Consider the following 16,333-nt stretch of genomic DNA (forward strand, 5'->3'; position numbering starts at 1 on the left):
TACACAGCCATGCACTCGCGTAAATTATTCTCGCGTTAAAATTTCCGCGTCCGCGTTTGTTAACCTTATAAACTGTAGGATAATAAACCTAGGGTCTTTATAACTTTTCTCTATCCTGTACTGCTTCATTCGCCCTATCCTATTGGCGATTGCCTCCCTTTGCTTCGTATCAACTGGTTTTGTGTTTGTTTCTCTATCGTGGTGTTGTTTGCTCTTTGCCTTTGTAAGTATTTTGCTTTTGGGTGCTCAAGTCTGTATATATTGTGTATATTTCCATATATTATGTCTTTTCCTTGAGTTTGCATTTACAAACTTGTGCAAGTTTTATACTCTATGTATACCCTTAGCATTTATTACCGTAGTAACTCAAGAGTTGCGCTTGCGTTGAGCTCTTGCATCACACCTTGGTATACCACACACAGTATCATACACTCAGCAATATCAGAGCATATCCTATCACAGATACATTCATGTTTTATACCATGTTTGCTATTCCTTGTACACTGTTTGTGCACAGTTGATACTTTACCTGGGGTATTAGTATCAGCATAGTTTATATATTACTACCGCAGTTACTCTACTGGATCTACGCGTGGTTGTATAAACGGGTAAATACATTGCCAGTGCTTCCTGGCAGTTTCTCTACTGGATCTACTCGTGGTTGAATAAACGGGTAAATACATTGACAGTGCATCCTGGCATCTTACTGACTAACCAATCACCTGTTTTTGCCTTTCCATAAACTGAAAATAATTCGGCCACACACACAGTGGGTTTCCTGGCAAGAACATATTGACCAGGGGTTGTACTGCCCAGGGTAGAGAAGCATTTTGTGAGTAACTGATTAAAAACCAGCCCTGAGGTTACGCTTGTTGTACATATTTGTCAGAACTAACTTTTAGATATTGCGTTTATTGAGACATAAATACATGTCTATTTTCACCCATTTATCTCCAAATCAAATAATGCAAAATACGTTGAAGTCAAATCTTTAACAATCATACAATACTGAATGTTTAAATCTTAGTAAGTGAATACGTGAACATATTTGCTTATGTTTGTTTTGCATTTCTTGCGTTTCATTTTTAAGTGCAGTAAGGGAACACTGTTTGAGAGTCCTTCAACACCATCGATGCACAGTTATGTCCCTTACACCATACACAGGTGCTCTTTTTACTTATCACAAAATGATGTTTCTTTGTTTGTTTAACGCCGCACTCAGCAATATTCAAGCAATATGGCGGCGGTTTGGACCAGACACGAACAGCTCACAAACACAATATGGCGGCGGTCTGACCAGAAAATCGAGTGGTCGAAAGCAGAAGCATTTTGAGACAAAGGACATTTGTCAACAAAATTAGCGAGCCTGACCACCTGATCCCGTTAGACGTATCTTACGACAAGCATGGGTTCTGAAGACCAATATTAACACGGATCTTCAACTGTGAGATTACCTTCAAGCAAGACGTACCATTACCTCACATAGTTTAGTCACGGGATAAGTCTAATAGTTATTCAATATTTCTTTGGTCGCAGACATTACCCGACACGAAAGATTGATTTCCAATGGCAAACGAAATCAATGGTGGTGTTGAAACTAACACACTCGTGTAGCTATTAACTGACTGACTGACTGAGTTTGGTTTTACGCCGCTTTTAGCAATATTCCAGCAATACCACTGCGGGAGACACCAGAAATGGGCTTCACTCATTGTACCCATGTGGGGATTCGAACCCGGGTCTTCGGCGCGACGAGCCAACGCTTTAACCACTAGACTACCCCACCGCCCCTGTAGCTATTAACAACTAACGCACAAGCTAAGAGGTTACATATAGATAGTTACTACTCGTGTAATATAGAGCTGGTTTTCTGGTGGAGTGCTTTGGTACATTGAGGTTGTGACGTGGACCCCATGTGGGGCTCGTTGTTTCGGGGTTCGATTCTGGAACAAAATAATACCAATTCTTTGCTGTCTCCTGTCAAAGATTCCCCACGTCGGTACAATGTGTGAAGCCCATTTCTGGTGTCTCCCGCAGTGGTATTGCTGGAATATTGCTAAAAGCGGCGTAAATCCATACTTACACATTCCAGTCAGATATTCTTCTAAGATGCTAATACTGATGTGAAACCAATCTTGCAAACACAATCACAAAATAAGATATAAATTAGTTTAACACATCTCCTGAAATCGATATATTGTCCCATGTGAGTGCATGGCTATCTTCTTAGAAAATGTTATTCCATTCCCAAGTGTTAACAATTTCGTGCAAACACGCCAATTACAAGCGGTTTTTGTGATGTGCACATGAACTTGGTGTTGGTAAAAAACATTCGAGTGAAATCTGTCAGTGTGTTGTTTTTTATTTCAGTGATAAATTCCATGCACAAGATTGTATAGTCTGTCGGACCCTACTTGTTTGTATGTTGTCTAAGTTGCCATTATGATAACCTTAGGCCCTCGAAGAGGAAATCACAAGGCGTCAAAGCAGGTATATACGACATGTTTAAACACTACATTAAATAGATAAATCGTCCCATGTGAGTGTATGACTATCTACTTCCGTTTCAGTATCAAGCACAAGCAGTGTAGATGGCTCACAAGTTCATTCTTGGAAACTGTACGTTGAGAAAGTACCTCTACACCATGTCGTATTTCTATAGCCAGTAGTGTCAACTCAGTTGATCAAACACAATCATGGTTAATACATAATGACCATTTTACTCAGAGCCTTGTATTTTGTCTTCAGTTTTTTGTCTTCTCTCTCTCTCTCTCTCTGTCTGTCTCTCTGTCTCTCCCTGTCTCTCTCTCCCCCTCTCTCTCTCTCTCACTCCCTCTCTCTCTCTCTGTCTGTCTCTCTGTCTCTCCCTGTCTCTCTCTCCCTCCCTCCCTCCCTCTCTCTCTCTCTCTCTCACTCCTCCCTCTCTCTCACTCACTCACTCTCACTCACTCTCTCTCACTCACTCACTCACTCTCTCTCTCTCTCTCTCTCACTCACTCAAATCATGCAAGAGTATGGCCTTTGCAGCTCAATCAAGAAACCCGTGTCATGCCGACAATATCTTTTTCTCATTTTGTAATCTTTCGCTTACATTCATATTTCGGGGTTAGTGAATTATTGTGTGGGCTGGTAACTTTCAGGCATAGCTAGCTCGACTGGCTAGCAAAATCTGGAGACTAGTTCACATACTGAATATAACCAATGTATCATCCGTATAGACCACTTAGTCCCAGTAATATATGCCACTGTAATTCAGTATAGTTCATTGTATTCAAGGCTGAACGCCCACATATATATGGGTAACATAATGTTACAGTGAATGTGACTAACGAATATACATGTAGAGTGTATATGATGTTAACATTAATTTGCCAATATAGCGTTTCTAAATAATTTGCACCAGTTTGTAGTAATTACATTAATAATATCCACCATAATAAAACAGTAAGTTTTAATTTTCTCTATATCGTAGTCTATATTTAGCAAAGGCATTTATCAAATATAATTAGACGAATAACAGATTCTCTTTGGTGATTTATTGTATGCGTCCATAATCTGTCCGTGGTCTTGCCCAACCTTTTCGTCATAAATGGACGGTGGGGTGGCCTAGTGGTTAAAGCGTTCGGCCGTCACGCTTAAGACCCAGGTTCGATTCCCCACATGGGTACAATGTGCGAAGCCCATTTCTGGTGTCCCCCGCCGTGATATTGCTGGAATATTGCTGCATGCGGCGAAAACTAAACTCACTTACTCTTGGCCATAGTGCTAGAATGCTCTCTGAAGTGCATTACACCATCATTCTTAACACAAGCTTCAGGGTATAACTGATGTTTACAAATGCTTTCCTTCAATTGTGAGTGCCATTCCTGAAATGAGAATTCTTTAAATTCATTTGACGGCATTTTGAAAGTATTCAGTATTCCTTTCATTAAACACTAGGGATCGCTAAACAGATCGATAATGGGAAATATTATAGGAAGTATTATTCATGATTATCGATGGGAAATTTGTGTTATCGACAATATCATACATAAACTTTTGTGATAGAATAAAGAATTAATTTACCCACACAGTACACAGTGTCAGGACTTTATTCTTGAGCTTTTATATTATGTTGAGGACGCTGTTTTGTTAGTTATCCATGCACAAATATGTCACCACTCACCAGTGATGTGAAATATATTCATTTGTTTCAAATATGTTTTGGCATTTTTACTCAAAGTTACTTCTCTGATATTTATCTATAATTGATCAGCATTTAGTTAACGATTATCGATCTCTTGGATCTGTATCAATAGCCAGCCCTAGTAAACACCGGGTGTCTTCCAATATCCCCAGGTGCCGTTACATTTGGTAAGCAATTCGGCACTGTAGAACGTATAGGGTTTTATCCATAGGTAAAGCTAGTGGGATATAGGATGCAGGATGCAAATGTCAGCCAGCTTTCATAATTATATATGCGAAAGAAACAAAATACAATATGCCATTTTTTTAAAATCTGTTTATTTTTAGATTTTAAACATTATCTTTTATGTTCCGCTTATTACAGTGTGTAAAGAGATGTCTTGCGATGAATGGTGATGAATGGTAATAAAGATTTCATAAATTCGTATTGTTATATTTCTTCAAAAGTAATGTGTTTCCAACTTGAGTGTCAAAGTCATCTATGGCCGTCAAGTGAGTATGATTGCCGATGATTTTGGAGAAAATGTCAGCTTACTGTCGAGGAAATGATATGTAGATGTTGCAACTAGTTTTTAGATCTGTGGAATACAGCTGCCGATCGAATCTAGTCCTACATAGTTGCTGTCAATTCGCAGGTACATGAGACATGTCCTGGTTATTTCAAATTACAAAATGGATTTAGTTTACTGATTTGGACAGAAAGAGAAGTAGGATAAGGAGAGGACTGCAGACGAACAGTTTTCCGGCTGAACCTGTAAAAAGATATATTACGACAATTAATCGAAGAAGTTCATAAAAATATACCTGGATTTAGACACATTATAGGATTAAGAATAACTCTAAAAATATTAATCTCTTTGTTTATATATAAACTAGTGCTCAAAGGAAACTATGTACAGCCAAATATTACATACAAATCCATAAAAATAAAACTGAAGTGATAAAACCAAACTGAGTCATGTCACACACGTACAGACCTATCTTTCCAGGAACAAACGGTGAAACAAATGAACGTCGCAAAAAATCCAAAACGACTTTTTCTGTTGTAACACGGAATGCAGGTGCATACTGACGGTCTAAAACAGCCTACGCGACACGTGAGCAACACAGTAGTATAAGGAACACACAAAATATGCCACGTTTGAGGCACATCGAATGAGTGGGATGTTACGACGTAAATTGTGATAAAAACGTAAATTGTAATACTTGCAGCAAATTGTAATAACCCGTGACGTAAATTTACGTAAATATTTATTACATTTTACTGCAACAAAAGTTATTACAATTTACGTCAATCTTTATTGCAATTTGCGCATTACAATTTACGTCAATTTTTATTACAATTTACGTTTTAATTACAATTTACGTCAAGGGTTATTACAATTTGCTGCAAGTATTACAATTTACGTTTTATTACAATTTACGTCGTAACATGGGAGAGCTGTCGGAATGGTCCAACAAGGAGCTAACCTCACCGTCATTGCCAGAACCTTCGGCTGCACACGTGCAACTGATGCAACGACTAAGACAAACAGGCAATACATCAGACAGGCCTTGGAGTGGTCGAGTGTGACAACGCCCAGTGATGATTGCCACATCAGGACAATTCATCTGAGATATCATTTTGTAACGGCGACGTCAACAGCCGCGAGGGCACTAGAACGCCGTAGCAGTCGAAATGCAGAGCACCGACGACGAAGAGAAGATGGGATTCGAGCACGTCGACGCTTCAAAACCGACGTCGTCGATTGACATGGGCCAGACAGAGGAGTGATTGTCGACGTGCGATGTTCACTGACGAGAGTATATTTGGCCTGCACAGTAATGACGGCCGGGCTCGTGTTTACAGATTAGGATGTGAACTTTTAGCGCCGAATTGCGTTTAGCAAGTCCGACCGTTTGGAGCCGCCCCAAACTCGTAAGAAGCTTTTATATTAGGGGCTATTGTTTTTCGGCGTCTCAACGGCAAGCAAGTCAAAAGGAGAATGTAACTAGTTAAGACAAAGCAATTATATAATGTACTAGCGGTACTCACCACATCCTTGCTCATTTATTGACTTCTGTATCCTTTCGAGTTCACTAACAGTGGAATCGGCTCCACAGTCTGTGAGTATTCTCTTAGCACAGTCTAGATATGCGTTGCCAGACCTATTAGAGAATTTCACTAATTGTTGACAAAAAATATCCTTTTTAAGCGTTTGTTGAATTTCTTTGTGTAAACTGCATACAATTCCAAAACAAAATGATACTTTTCAAGAAATTAAACAATTTAATAAAATTTACTGAAATATATGTTCATTATCACGACTCCATCATTGTTGATACAGTAATGCACATATTACTGATAGCTTTCACAAATAGAGGCGAAGAGAATATACATACTGGCATAATTCCTGGAGAGTTGGATTGTCTGACGCAATTCTGAGATACCTCGTCAGATCTGAGTTACAGGCACCTGGGTCGCATGCCCCTTCCACCTTGATGCTGAGGGCTGTAATGAAAAATCATATGTACAGAACTGTATACAGAGAACCTTATATCAAGATAGGATGTCACCACGCAATACAGGCAGTTCCCAACGTCGTCATGCAATAACGCTTTTATTGCGTTTGCCCACCGGTTTAACATGAATACCTTTTCTTGTTTGTTTGCTGTTCAATGCCACACTCAGCAATATTCCAGCTTTACGACGGTGGTCTGTAAATAATCGAATCTGGACCAGACAATCCAGTGCTCAACAGCATGAGCATCGATCTACGCAATTGGGATATGATGACATGCGTCAACCAAGTCAGGGAGCCTGGCCACCCGATGCCGTTAGTCGCCTCTTACGACATGCAAGTGACATGTCAGAGACAGTATACTGACTCAGGCTAGTGCTTATTTAACCCCTTCATATTGGGCAGCAGGTAGTACCACCCTTAAACGTGTAAAATATGTGTTCCTTGAGCCTTGTGTTGATAGGTCGGAGCAGAGATGCCTTCATTACCAGCATCGAGAGTGGACTGCAGCAACTGGCCCCCAACGGCAACGTGGACTACCTCCTCCACCAGATCGCCAACATCATCAAGAAGGCCCCCAAACCAAAGAATAACCTTACCAGAGATGAGAGACGTGCCATGGCTGAACTACAGAAAGATAACACCATCACCATAACTGAGGCTGACAAAGGCAAAGTAGCAGTCATCATGGACACCCCGGAACTCCTCCAGTTCATCAACAAGAGCCACTGTCAAGATCCACAAGAACCCACCTAAAGCCAGGATAGTAGTCTGCTCCAGAGAATCAATCTTCAACAACACCGCCCAGGTCCTCTCCCGCCTTTTAGCCCCTTTTGGAAAAGAGGGTAAGTCCTACATCAGCGACTCCTCGTCCTTCGTCAACCAGCTGGAAGACGCCAACCTCACTGATATCATGGTCAGCTACATGTACGACGTCCTCGACCGACCTCTTTACCAACATCTTTCGTACCAAGCTCCACACCAGAAAAGACCAACTCGAAACCAAACTCACCATAGACAGCATCATCAACCTCACCTCCAGCTGCTTTGAAACCTCCTACTTCACCTTCAACGACAAGATCTACAAACAGATTCACGGACACCCCATGGGTTCCCCTCTGCCCCCCCCCCCCCCTTATCACAGAGATTATCATGACATCCTTTCTAAGAATCAGCCCATTCCAACCTCGTTGCTGTTACCGCAAAGTTGATGACACCTTCACCACCATCGCCCATCATAACGAACCCGACCACCTGCTCCATCTCAATGCCCAACATCCTTGAATCCAGTTCACCAAGGAAACAGAGACCTACCACCAACTTCCCTTCTTACATGTCTCCCTGCAATCCAAGGGACCATGGACTTCTGTCTATTGCAAGCCGACACACACCGACCAGTACATCCATTACAACTCCTGTCATCACCCCCAGATCAAGCAAGCCACCGTAGCCAACCTCACCAGATGTGCCAAATCCATCTGCCACCCAGACGCCCTCAGCAACGAACTACAACATCCAAAGGACACATTCACAGCTCTCAACGGATACCCTGTGCACCTTGTCACCAAGACCATCAACAAAACCTTCAACTCCATAGAGACCAGCCCCAAGCCTGCACCATCCCCTGTCAGACTGACTATTCCCTACAATTGACCTATCAGCCACAGGATTTCCCGCCTCATCAATAACCAAGCCAGCATTGACGTCACATTTTCTAGTGGCAAGATCCTCAAGAATCTTCTCAGAGCCAATGGCAGAGGGTCCAGCACTGCAAGTCCAAGCCCAAGAGGTTGCATCTACCAGATTCCATGTAGTTGTGGACAACAGTACACCGGGGAAACGCTGCGACCTACCAACACAAGGCGCAAGGAACACCAAGCCTCTGTCAACAAGCTCGACCAGAAGTCCGCCATATCGGAACGTATCCTCAAGAACAAGGACCACACCATCAAATGGGAAGCGACCAAAATCTTGTCCACCAACAATAACTGGCGCCAAAGGAAGCTTCAGGAAGCCACAGTCATACGGAGTCAACAGCCAGACATCAACAGCCAGATCAAGGGATATATTTACCATGTGCTTGGGACTCACTTATCTAGATACACTCACCTATGCCTATCGCCACCAGTAGTATATACAATGGCAGTACGAGACCACTTCTGACAAAAGCCTCTGTAAAGTTTTATTTATTAAATATAGCTTTTATCAGGTCCCTAATCTCTTCCGCTAGTGTATATACCACTTTTGAATCCCCAGCCAACTTCCTTGTCACTATGACCGCGAGCCAACACTTTCCTGGTCACGTGACACTATTGTGATCACCCGGCTATGTTGTTTCATATAATGTTGATCTCGGCGAAACAATTTAATGTGAACCTCGTATGATTTCTTTGGTTTTCGTAATAAAGGCTTGTTGGGCTTGTTGTATCCCTTGTTCTATGTACTTTTTTTCTCATCTTCACCGATGACAGTGCTTTTACGAGACTTGTTTCGAATCTCTCGTTTCATTCTGTGATATTTTGTGAGTTCAGAGAGTACCAAACGAAACTTATCCTGTGAGATTATTTTGTCTGTGAGTGCGATGGAAATATGGTCGCTTATCGTGTTTAACTTTGCTTCGGCTAGAATTCTAATTTCATCGTGTTTCAATACTTTATGATGTAATTTGCGAGATGCAAACTTAAACACCAACCCCACCAACCCTGACACCCCAGCTGTTATTTCAAAACCTAGCACAATAGGTGCGGCTACGATGGTGGTCAACAACCCGATACCTACCGCTCCTAACCCCATGCTAGTTGCCATAAGGGTGGTATCGACCCCGTCCCCGAAATTGAAAGCTCTATTATATTTCCTACTTAATTACGACCGCATATCACGGTCTTGTTCTAGTTGGTGTTTTATATCACATAACTGTTTCAACCAAAATCCGTCTACGGTTTCCAGTGTTTTCGCTACTGCTTCTACGACTGGGTACAGTCCCATCCTGTGTGTGTATTATATATTATAAGATAAAATTTAATTGGTTTTTCGTTAATTTCTTATCAATGTCTTTGAGGCTTATAAGGTTTAGATTTCTATGCAAGAAAATCCCTGAGACATCAATAGGCACACCTTGGTCCATAAAACTGACCCCCTCGAGGCTTACTAAGGGTGCCGATCCTGGTTGTACGATGATACGACAACGTTGGTAATTGTGCCTGTCTTCCCCGACTATTACCAACCCGGATAAAGGGGTTTCACCGTTACGAGTGTTCCCGAGATAGACTTCTATGATGAGTGTGGTGTCTGGTCTCATAACCAAAAACTTCTGATGGTAATCGGGTGATTTGGACCTTAAAAAATGCAATCTCATCAATTGGAGCTAACATGTTGCCCATGTAACCTGGTATTCGTATAACTTGGGTATTATCAAACGGAATGAAAGATGTGAGAATGATCCCATTGTTCTTAATCTCGGAGACGTAACCATTCTGTTTAAGGTGCAGTGAGGGTCACGTTGATCAAACATTCGGGTTCTTTAAAGTCTGCCAGAGACATCCGCTCAAACACGTTGTCTTTTAAACGCAGGACGTACAAGACGTTTTCCTCACTGGGCCGATCGAACCCCTCCGTGTCTCCTAAATCACGGAGTGTTACGTTGGGGTGATGACTGTTCATCGTTTATATAGAATATTATAAAATAGTTTCCAATTGTTCTTCTGATAATTTCTCAGGTGTGCACTTCAACCCCATGAGATGTATGTTGTCGGATAGGAAAAGTTTGGTGAGCGATATCGTGCCTTCCACGGTAACGGTAACTCCCTGCAGACTGGTGTGGGAATCGATGTTCACCCGCATGTAAACAGAGCAAGCGTGATATTGATGTCGTTTGGCCTAGCGGGGTTTGATTCCTTTCACGATTTCGACTTCGCGCGATGATGGTGGTTCACCGAGGTAGACTTGGATGATCAGCATGGAATTCTCCTGTATATTTCCTAGGATGTCGACCACGTTGTCGAATTCAGACACTATTTGCAATCATACGTTTTGCGTCCCAGGTTTGCTCGAGAGTATGTGAGTGAGTACATCAAGACCTGACAAGGCTTAGACGACCATGGTGCGTCTCTGCGCTGGGACGTAAGCCACGAGCAGCGTTCTGTTGTTCACGACTTTGTTTAGGTAGTGGTCTTTGTTTTCTGTGAACACATAGGGAGAGCCAAGCATGATGTTGAGAAACCAGTCGGTTCGAGATTGTACCAAACCCCATTTGTCGTCGTCGGTGAAGACGAGGCTGTACTGCTTGTTTCGAGCGACAACCTTGGCCACGACGTCGTCTAGGTCAAACAGTTTGCTACCGAACGCTGGGTATACCATCCATTTATCCTCACCGCTGTGGACTAGGGCGTACCGAGTGTTGCTGACAGCTCCTGAGGTATCAACGATATCACTTAAGTCACTGTCGGATCCACCGGCGGGACTTCAACGCGTTTGTAAACGTTATTTTTCAGTTGCAAGGCATACAGTTTACCTTATATTCCTGGGTCGGCAAATCCACAAGTGTCACCGAGGTCGGAGATCGCTAGGTTGGCACATTTTCTTAATCGCATTCCTGGGCCATGGGCGCTATTCATTATCGTATGTGTAGCGTTATGCTGAGGTACCCTATATTAATAGGATGGGTTTTTTATATCTAAAATACATGTTTTTAATTCCGAGATGGTACCTCGCGTTAATTTCTTGTACTGCTGTGACAAAAACGATTCGGTTCTGCCGTCGTTGTACTTTTCCGTTTTCACTGATACGGCTCTCAGCAGTGTAGAAGGGCATTGACGAACAACCTGTTGTTGCTGCTGTTGATGTTGGTCCATCGCGGGTGGTAGGCGATATCGCAGAGTGCGACTTCAAGTTGGCCTGACGTGTTATCGATCGCGTGCATCAGTTGAACTGACTCACCGCTCATTATTCCTGGAAGTGTTACGTATATATCAAAGTATATATGTCCATTATATAATAATTTAAAATGTACAAACTGGGAGTGTTTTAACCTAAAATGGATATAGATTTCATGAACATGAAGACCGTGGTCGATGCGGATGGTTTACATTTCAGAGCACAGTTTATTGATGTGTTTAAAAATTACAGGGTTTCGGTGACGAATGTGAAAACGGTGCACGATTGGTTTAACAACCCAACGTGTACTATCAGATCAGACGTATCATCAAAGAAATCAGTGCCCCGCTCCCACAGGACAAAGGTTGGGATGCAGTAAACAATCCGTACGATCGACGTGTGTACAATGAATTTGTAACGAATTCGAAATCCATCCGAAGACGGATTGGCATTTGCCGGGGCCGAACCATGGTTTGGGTATCCCAATCGTCCACAACATGCCTCTCGCGGAAGCCAGCAAACAGCTAGTGAAAGATTGGGGTTACAAGTCGTATCATTAGGTCACAACGAACGAATGGAACGATGATTACATGGCTTTCGACGACAGCAGGATTACCGCGTTTGCAGGTTTGAGCAGGGACCCACTGACGATTGGAAAATGTTTATGTTGGACACTTCGAAAGGGTTTCTCATGCTGGTGTCATCAGATTGAACGATTCGATTCGGCGCTCAGGCGCAAACCCGTTCCAGCATCGTTGGTAAAGGGACTGCTTATGACGCGCAAGCACAGTTCTTGTCCAACTTTGAGGATGCTATTAATGCTCCAGTTGATCTACTGAGCGCCATCCAACGCTACCAAAACGTGTTGGAATACGCCCGGTCGAAAGTCGACTACGCGTTTGGTGTAGGATTGTATATGGCTCCGAGCGACATGCAACTGAGAATCCATAAAGTGGTGGGCTACAACAACGAAATCGTCATCGCCACCGCCGATCAAAAGTTGGGTATCAACCCCCCGGTATCAACGTCTCAAACATCACGCCTACGAGCACCGGTGAAACTGGCATAGTGGCATCATCCCCGAAACCTAGGGTTGATCGACCACAACCACAACAGCCCCTTTCACCATGGGAGGTGGTTAAAAATAAAGAACACCTCGATAGTAAAACAGTGCTGGTGGTCGGTGGGATCGCGGTTGGACTGTGCCTCATTTGGTTAAGCACCAGACCCGCCACGGCGACGACGACCACCCAAAGGTTTTGGCTGAGCCACGTGACAGTTTTAGCCAGCGTACTCAGTAACCACGAGACGATGCTACCCAGGATTCCCGGAAGCGCTTCGGCGGCTTTACATGCAAGTTTAGCCAGGGATTCACCGCGTTTTTTTTTATCCAATCTCTGACGCCGCTGCTTGGTGATGTGGTGTGCCTCCGCCGCCTGTCAGCACTACGACCAGGGTCGATATGATGAAGCCCAAAGCCGTAAGAACGCTGGCGATGGTGATCCCTTGTTCCCGGAACAGAATTCGGATCCTGTCGGCCAAAGTGGTGTTCTCGTGGAGGACTCGATCGATGGTTTCCCGCACGCGGCTGATCTGAGATCGAAGCTGTTATCGATTCGAGGAAGCAGATTCCAATCGGGTCTGACTCTCGTCTTGCAAGTCGCGCAATCTTTTCTTGATGATCGTTTTCAGAGACTCATCGTCTTGGACCTGAATGAGTTTTATTTTCTCACTAGCGATGTGCTCATTGATTTTGTTCTCCACGAAAGTTTCGCAATGCTCTGTCTAGCCCTTGCAGTTCCCTAACAGGAAATTCAAAGCACGGCAAAGGCTTGTTCCAATATGTGTCCAACAGTTTTTCGATGCTGTCCAACGTTTCTTTGGCGTCTCCGACATTGCTGATCCTCCTGACGTTTTGCAGATCACGAACTACTTTGGGTGGAAGTTGTTTGGGCCGTGCACCGCCGTAATCTCGCATGTTTAATTCATCTCGGATCAGTTGCCCACCATGACGACTGGGTAGCGTAGACAAGGCAAGCGGTTTTCTCGTGTATTTGCTCACGAGATCGATCTCTGGATGAGCTTTCAATTGCAGCGTTCCTTCGTTACCAATTTCGAATTTGGAATAGTCTCAATGCGATGTAATATTCATCTACGGTCTGTTTTAAAAGTTCATTGCTAACAGTGTCACCCATAAATGAGGTGTCCAGCCGAGACTGGTCAGTGAAATCGGTCATTTCGATATCGTCCATTTTATTAATTATATTAAACGTATATATTTGTATATATAAAATGTCACAATACGGAAGAAAGCTAGATCCTTTTAGAACATTAAGAGAGCCTCTCGGTGACAAAGCCAGTGACCATCACCAACAACCCGAGCAAGATAGATCAAAACCAAACGTTGTTGGTTCGATTCCCCGACCTAGGTGAGAATGACCTTATCATTCCCAGCACTGTTCGGCTGGCGTTTAACATCACATTGACTTCCGACAACAACAAACGCGAACTCGTGCGAACGTCGGTCATGCCATCGTCAAGAAAACCACCATCAAAATCAGCGGCAACGAGGTGTTAAGCATCGACGACAGCGACGTGTTTTACTGTTACATGTATCTCTGGAAAAGAAAGGGTGAACGCGATAACGATGTGTACCAAGGCATCTGTTCACAGAACTGTAAATCAGCTCGGTTGCGCGTGGGGTACGGCTTCGCATAAGACCAGCTCGACAAGATCCCGGCGGGTGAAAAAGCCATCACCGAAGCATATGGGAACCAGTTTTGTGTGCCGTTCGACTTTGAGTTACCAGGCTGTGCTGGGCGATCGGCTGGAATACGAACTCACGTTTAACGACTACAGCAAAGTCGTGCGTACGCCAAACGGCGATGATGGTAGTTACTTCATCGACAACATCTCGCTGGAGTTCGACATGGTAACGAGTCCGGAGCTGGCCCGGCAGATTCGGAGCCAGTACTTGGGAAAGCTGTCCATCCTGTACGGCCGAGTCCTGCGACACCGGACGATCGTTAAGGACAAGAGTGACACGTTGTGGAATATCAACTTGAACGTGCCGGCACGATCGATGAAAGTCATCTTGATCGTTCCTGTGGAGGAATACGTACCATTCAAAAGAGACAGCGAAAAGTTTTTCAACCCCGAAATCACGAAAGTGGAAGTGGCCATCGAGGGAATGCCAATCCAACTGTTCAGCCAAGGCATGAGGGCATACCAGCAGTGGGATGAGATAACAAAGCTACCGACCATCAATCAATACCCACCGGAAGTCAGCAACGTCGCCAAAAAACTGGATCTATCCTCCGTGCAGATTGGGGATTACCTGACCAAGTACGCGCTGTGGTTGGACATGCGATCGACGGATAATGATTGGTTGCACGGCAGCGGACGCCACGTAGACAACGGCAGCAAGGGGATCACCATCCAAATCACCAAAAAGCCCCAAACCGCAGCTAAATTTAAATTATATTTGTACGTGATTATGGACGCGCAACTTAATATAGACAATGGAAGATTCGTGCAAGCAATTTATTGATCTACCTCACGATCCACAGTGCGCTATTCGTGCGGTCAGACGGGCTGTGGGAAGACCGTTTTTGTGTTGAACATGCTGGAAAGATACTATCGGGACTTGTGCGATAACATCGTTATTATTTGCCCTACTTTACACATCAACAAAACGTACACGGAGAGATCGTATTGAAAATAATGCGGATTGACAGGGGGTTTAAGTATACTTTCCCCATCACAGGTGGACAAGAAATTGCGACTCAACCCGAGATAGATGCGTATTTCAACACCTCATTCCAAAACATACAAGAACACCTGGAACGTGTTGAGTACAGAATCGAAAGCATAGCTGACTACAACGCTGAAGTGGACCTATTATTGCCACCCCTCCACATGTTGAAAGTAATATATTAAAAAAAGATTCATTTTTTTACTCAGTAAATATCCATAACCGGTGGCCCAATTAGCCAATTAACCAACAATGAGTACTGTCCGAGAGCTTAAACAGATTGCAAGAGAACGAGGTGTAGTCGGTTACACCCGATTGAGGAAACCTCAGCTGTTGAGATTACTCAACATACAACCTCCATCCACTGTGAAACAACTCAAACTCCAAGCGAAAGAGCTGGGGCTGATGGGTTTTTCCCGCCTGAGGAAAGACGAGTTCGTCGAACGACTGCACGACCCCATACAACCTCCTCCCACTGTGAAACAACTTAAAATCCAAGCGAAACAGCTGGGGTTGGTAGGTTATTCCCGTATGAGGAAAGCCGGGCTAGTCGAACTGTTGCACCAACACAAAGTCGTCGATCTACAGTTTGTGCGAACTGAATGCGCGATTATCTGAGAGGTTGGCGGATGAATGTAGACAAAAACATAGACATCGACGACATCAAACCTCTGATCACTGACAAAGTCAATGACGCTCCCATGGTGTACAGAGGTCCTGACGCAGCTGAAAAATGTCTCATGTGTTTGCAACACGAAGAGAAAATGATCAGGAAAAAGTTGTACACCGTCGTTCCCATGCGCATGACCCAAGCCGACCGGCGAGCTCACGATGGCAGCCACGTGTGCCACGTATGCGACGAGCCGTTGAACGGCGATTCGGTGAGAGATCACTTTCACATCACCGGCGAATACAGAGGCGCCGATCACAACGCCTGCAACCTCAAACTCGAAATCAATCCCAAAACCATCCAGATCCCCGTCGTGTTTCACAATTTAAGAGGGTACGACTCTCACTTGAT

General features: G+C 43.8%; 1 protein-coding gene and 1 long non-coding RNA gene across 4 annotated transcripts in view; one reads left to right on the top strand and one right to left on the bottom strand.

Moving 5' to 3' along the window:
- LOC124253573 overlaps nucleotides 1-16,333 on the top strand; it is a 225,898-nt gene that overhangs the window by 17,925 nt on the left and 191,640 nt on the right. The window lies entirely within an intron of this gene.
- The window catches only part of LOC124253568, a 229,189-nt gene continuing 217,553 nt past the window's right edge, over nucleotides 4,698-16,333 (bottom strand). For all 3 annotated transcript variants that reach the window (XM_046687373.1, XM_046687372.1, XM_046687371.1), the window contains exons 4-6: nucleotides 6,568-6,676; nucleotides 6,221-6,333; nucleotides 4,698-4,937 (exon numbers count right to left, since the gene is read on the bottom strand). In XM_046687373.1, coding sequence (XP_046543329.1) covers nucleotides 4,864-4,937; nucleotides 6,221-6,333; nucleotides 6,568-6,676 — 296 coding nt within the window. In that variant the 3' untranslated portion in view covers nucleotides 4,698-4,863. The remainder of the gene's footprint in view (nucleotides 4,938-6,220; nucleotides 6,334-6,567; nucleotides 6,677-16,333) is intronic.

This window comes from Haliotis rubra, unplaced genomic scaffold (assembly GCF_003918875.1).
Source record: "Haliotis rubra isolate DU_JTF1 unplaced genomic scaffold, ASM391887v1 Scf544, whole genome shotgun sequence".
Classification (NCBI taxonomy): Eukaryota; Metazoa; Mollusca; class Gastropoda; order Lepetellida; family Haliotidae; genus Haliotis; species Haliotis rubra.